We start from the raw sequence: 6000 nt of genomic DNA on the forward strand, positions 1-6000 counted from the left end.
AACAGACATACTGCACTACAACAACAGAAACAGACATACTGCACTACAACAACATAAACAGACATACTGCACTACAACAACAGAAACAGACATACTGCACTACAACAACAGAAACAGACATACTGCACTACAACAAAAGAAACAGAAATACTGCACTACAACAACAGAAACAGACATACTGCACTGCACTACAACAACAGACAGCATAAACATACATACTGCACTACAACAACAGAAACAGACATACTGCACTACACTATAACAACAGAAACATACATACTGCACTACAACAACAGAAACAGACATACTGCACTGCACTACAACAACATAAACATACATACTGCACTACAACAACAGAAACAGACATACTGCACTACACTATAACAACAGAAACAGACATACTGCACTACACTATAACAACAGAAACAGACATACTGCACTACACTATAACAACAGAAACAGACATACTGCACTACAACAACAGAAACAGACATACTGCACTACACTATAACAACAGAAACAGACATACTGCACTACACTATAACAACAGAAACAGACATACTGCACTACAACAACAGAAACAGACATACTGCACTACACTATAACAACAGAAACAGACATACTGCACTACAACAACAGAAACAGACATACTACACTACAACAACAGAAACATACATACTGCACTGCACTACAACAACAGAAACAGACATACTGCACTACACTATAACAACAGAAACAGACATACTGCACTGCACTATAACAACAGAAACAGACATACTGCACTACAACAACAGAAACAGACATACTGCACTACAACAACAGAAACAGACATACTGCACTACACTATAACAACAGAAACAGACATACTGCACTATAACAACAGAAACAGACATACTGCACTATAACAACAAAAACAGACATACTGCACTACACTATAACAACAGAAACAGACATACTGCACTACAACAACAGAAACAGACATACTGCACTGCACTATAACAACAGAAACAGACATACTGCACTGCACTATAACAACAGAAACAGACATACTGCACTATAACAACAGAAACAGACATACTGCACTATAACAACAGAAACAGACATACTGCACTACACTACAACAACAGAAACAGACATACTGCACTACACTATAACAACAGAAACAGACATACTGCACTACACTATAACAACAGAAACAGACACATGGTGCTGGATGATAACTGATCACTGAAACAGACATGGTGCTGGATGATACTGATCACTGACCGATATGGTGCTGGATGATACTGATCACTGACCGATATGGTTGCTGGATGATACTGATCACTGACCGATATGGTGCTGGATGATACTGATCACTGACCGATATGGTGCTGGATGATACTGATCACTGACCGATATGGTGCTGGATGATACTGATCACTGACCGATATGGTGCTGGATGATACTGATCACTGACCGATATGGTGCTGGATGATACTGACCGATATGGTGCTGGATGATACTGATCACTGACCGATATGGTGCTGGATGATACTGATCACTGACCGGTATGGTGCTGGATGATACTGATCACTGACCGATATGGTGCTGGATGATACTGATCACTGACCGATATGGTGCTGGATGATACTGACTGATATGGTGCTGGATAATACTGACCGATATGCTGCTGGATGATACTGATCTCTGACCGATATGGTGCTGGATGATACTGATCACTGACCGATATGGTGCTGGATGATACTGACCGATATGGTGCTGGATGATACTGATCACTGACCGATATGGTGCTGGATGATACTGATCACTGACCGATATGGTGCTGGATGATACTGACCGATATGGTGCTGGATGATACTGATCACTGACCGATATGGTGCTGGATGATACTGATCGCTGACCGATATGGTGCTGGATGATACTGATCACTGACCGATATGTTGTTGGATGATACTGACCGATATGGTGCTGGATGAGACTGATCACTGACCGATATGGTGCTGGATGATACTGATCACTGACCGATATGGTGCTGGATGATACTGACCGATATGCTGCTGGATGATACTGATCGCTGACCGATATGGTGCTGGATGATACTGATCACTGACCGATATGGTGCTGGATGATACTGACCGATATGGTGCTGGATGATACTGACCGATATGGTGCTGGATGTACTGACCGATATGGTGCTGGATGATACTGACCGATATGGTGCTGGATGATACTGACCGATATGGTGCTGGATGATACTGACCGATATGGTGCTGGATGATACTGATCTCTGATCGATATGGTGCTGGATGATACTGATCACTGACCGATATGGTGCTGGATGATACTGATCTCTGATCGATATGGTGCTGGATGATACTGACCGATATGGTGCTGGATGATACTGACCGATATGGTGCTGGATGATACTGACCGATATGGTGCTGGATGATACTGACCGATATGGTGCTGGATGATACTGATCACTGACCGATATGGTGCTGGATGATACTGATCGCTGACCGATATGGTGCTGGATGATACTGATCTCTGATCGATATGGTGCTGGATGATACTGATCGCTGACCGATATGGTGCTGTATTATTGACTGTATGTTTGTTTTACTCCATGTGTAACTCTGTGTCGTTGTATGTGTCGAACTGCTTTGCTTTATCTTGGCCAGGTCGCAATTGTAAATGAGAACTTGTTCTCAACTTGCTTACCTGGTTAAATAAAGGTGAAATAAAAAAATAAATAAAAATCTCTGATCGATATGGTGCTGGATGATACTGATCACTGACCGATATGGTGCTGGATGATACTGATCGCTGACCGATATGGTGCTGGATGATACTGATCTCTGATCGATATGGTGCTGGATGATACTGATCACTGACCGATATGGTGCTGGATGATACTGATCACTGACCGGTATGGTGCTGGATGATACTGACCTGAGTTTGTTGATATTTGGTAGACACTTTAAGATGGTTTTGCTGAGAGCTTTACTGAGAACAGTTCTCTGATCCCAGTGTACACAGAGATTAACCCTCTCTAGACTCTGTGTCATCACTTCTTCTGCTCTCTCAAACACTCGTCCTTCACCCTGGACTGGAAGGTGCAACTCATTTCCACAGAGACTAAGTAAGCTGGTGAAGTCCATCTCTGCCTCACTGCTCAGCAAAGTTTTCCAGAGTTGACACAACATTGAGGGGTCAGATGAATCATCAGAGGATGGTCTTTAAAAGAGAATAGATTATAAATTAGATTATACAGATTATTTCAAAGTAGCATGACAAAGAAGTGTTTATAACTCAGTATCTGAAGGGAAGAGAATATAAGATATTTTTTTAAAGATGGGTTTCTTAGAATTAGACAAAACAAATATTAACCAAGATGTCTGACATGCATTGAAGGGTCAGATATATCATCAGAAAACAGATTAGAAATTTTAATTTAAATCTTACATTTTTTGAAGTAGCCAAAGGTTTTCTCAGTAAATTACTGATAGTGTGTTTTGCATTCATCAAGATAACTTATTTGCAGGGATTTGGGGGTGATTTAATCATTAGGGAAAAGTCTTGAGACAGTTTTTAAATTTACAGAGAGATGTATCCTGACCTCAAATGGTATCAGATGTGACAAACAAGGAAGCAAAGTAGTTGAATGGTTTGGTGATTACCAATCTTTATTTGACTAGGTTAGTTTGTACACAGATAACAACCTTACCCAAGATGTCTGACATTCTTCAGAGAGCCCAGTATCAGCCTTACTCCTTGGTCTGACACAGTGCAGCCGTTCAGGTCCAATCCAACCTTTCTCTCTGCAGACTGACTGGTCACATAAGAGACTGCACAGCACTGGTGAGGATCAAGATGTTCTCCACTCAGGTCTAGATGGTAGTTGAGTTTGTCCAGGAAAAGCTGACAGGCCTCAGTAGACTGATATTCATACAAGCACTGACACAAAAACAGAAGATCTATCTCAAACTCAGGATCACCACCTTCTACATGATCTTGGTTTGTTTGAGATGGAAGAAATGTGTTCACCACTTCCTTGAAGAACCAATCTGACATCTTCTTGATCTGTTGAGCTGGAACTAGACTGTTAACCAATCTCATATTCTTCTCAGTCAGAAGCCCAAACAGGAAAGGAATCAAGTGTTTTGTGTGTTTCCATTCTTCAGTCTGGCACTTCTCTAGAACCTCTGATTTTGTCTGGATTCTGTAAGAGCCAAAGGGCACCAAAGAACTCCTGCATTGTGTAATGGAGAAATGCAGCGCAAGTGTCTGATGCTGTGGGTGAAATGTTAACCATAAATGCCCCCAAGAATGCAAAATGGACACTGCCTTCTTCACAACTCAGTGTTGTCAAGTTCATGTTTTTCTCATTTGTTGCATCAAAAGCAATTTCTGCCAGAGACAATATTTTCTCTCTGTTTTCTTTGAGATAAACGTCGATATCCGTACGTCGTCTGCCACTGTGTTTTTGGATGCAGTGACGGAGGATGTTGCTGTACATTTCAGTTATAGTGCATGTCTGTTTAGAAGCCTCTGATGTAGGGAAATAAATGCAGGCAACCACCATCAGTGCGTACATTGGGACATGGCACAGACTGAACAACTCTAGGTTGTTTAACACACTGCTCAAGGAGTCAGTCTCAGCACTCAGCATCTGTGTTAAATAAGCCCTGATGGATTCATCACTGAACCCTTTCACCTCCACTCTGAACCAGTCTGTGGGCCAGTCTGTCAGGAAGTCTTCCGATTGATCTGGTCTGCATGTGGTCACAATCTTTGCATCCGGGAGGAGGTTCTCCACAAGGTCCTTTACTACCGACAGAGAGGAGAGGTCTGTGATTCCATCAAATAGGATGACAACGTTTTCAGAGTTCTTCTTAATATCCTGTAACACTTCTTCTTTACTTTCTTTTGGCTCACTGTACATGTTAAAGAGAAGGTCCTCCAGGCTCATGGGTTTTCTGTGTGAAATGTCTCTCACGTCAAAATAATACATGTAATCTAGTTCTCTGTGATCTTTCTCTGCCCAGAGGTTCAACATTTGATGGGAGACTGTTGTTTTTCCAATTCCAGGTTTTCCAAAAAGGATGATTTTTTTCTCATGTGTTTTAAGCAGCTCAGTAGGGGATGTTTCCTGTTTGGCCAAGGGGATGAAGCTCTTTAGTTTTTTAGGCCGAGCTTTCTTGCATCTTTTGCTCTTCACTTTAATTTTAGAGAGAGATGAATGCACGTCTGTATCTAACACAATTGGGGTGTAAGAGAAAGTCCCCTCAGTTCTACATCTCTCTGGTAGGAGACTACAGCTTTGTTTCCATGCACCCTCTGTGATCTTCCGTGCTTTACATTTCAGCTGTGTCTGATATCTGTGACAGGCTATTGAGCCTAAGAAAAGGGTCAATAAAAATCTAGTTAATGGTGAAATAATAGAAAATGTAAATGGATGTAAGTTCTTCTTCTACACAAGTCTATTTTCTGCACACCAAATGCCGTACTTCTGCACTACCTACCTTCAAAGATGTCAGTGTCCACCTCTTGGTCTTCCTTGAATGGGAAGCAGCTGATCCAGTGGTACAGGTCATGCTGCCGTCTGTCCTTTGAATCAGAGGAAGGCTCCAGTAATGTCCTCTGTCTCGTAATGTACAGAATCTCCAGTAACTTGTAGCATGCAGCTTCTCCCTTTTTAACGACTCTGTCCAGTATTTCTCTGGCTTTGTCACTTCTTGTCTCCTTACTATTAATAACTTCCACTTCCTCATTGAGGAAAACTCTCTGCTGCTGAAGGTTGTCAACAATAAGTGTCAGATCCTTGAGCAATCTGATAAGGTCCAGTTTGCGATCTGTGACATAGTTCACAGCAGTCCGTTTAGTGGTTGCCATTGTGCCTTTGGTTATTCTTCTGAACGTTCATTTGACATGGTTTTCCTACATGACCAAAAACGCAGGATCTACAGAATGAATGAGAATAAAGACATTCAAAGA

At 41.7% G+C, this 6000-nt stretch overlaps 1 protein-coding gene across 1 annotated transcript in view; it reads right to left on the reverse strand.

The window, feature by feature from the left end:
• Positions 1-5898, reverse strand: part of LOC135568169 (uncharacterized) — a 28357-nt gene extending 22459 nt beyond the window's left edge. Inside the window, exons 1-4 of the mRNA XM_065015145.1 lie at positions 5529-5898; positions 4599-4833; positions 3731-4225; positions 2956-3240 (exon numbers count right to left, since the gene is read on the reverse strand). Coding sequence (XP_064871217.1) covers positions 2956-3240; positions 3731-4225; positions 4599-4833; positions 5529-5898 — 1385 coding nt within the window. The remainder of the gene's footprint in view (positions 1-2955; positions 3241-3730; positions 4226-4598; positions 4834-5528) is intronic.
• Positions 5899-6000: the final 102 nt, after the last annotated feature.

This window comes from Oncorhynchus nerka, unplaced genomic scaffold, assembly GCF_034236695.1.
Source record: "Oncorhynchus nerka isolate Pitt River unplaced genomic scaffold, Oner_Uvic_2.0 unplaced_scaffold_1655, whole genome shotgun sequence".
In the NCBI taxonomy this organism is placed as follows: Eukaryota; Metazoa; Chordata; class Actinopteri; order Salmoniformes; family Salmonidae; genus Oncorhynchus; species Oncorhynchus nerka.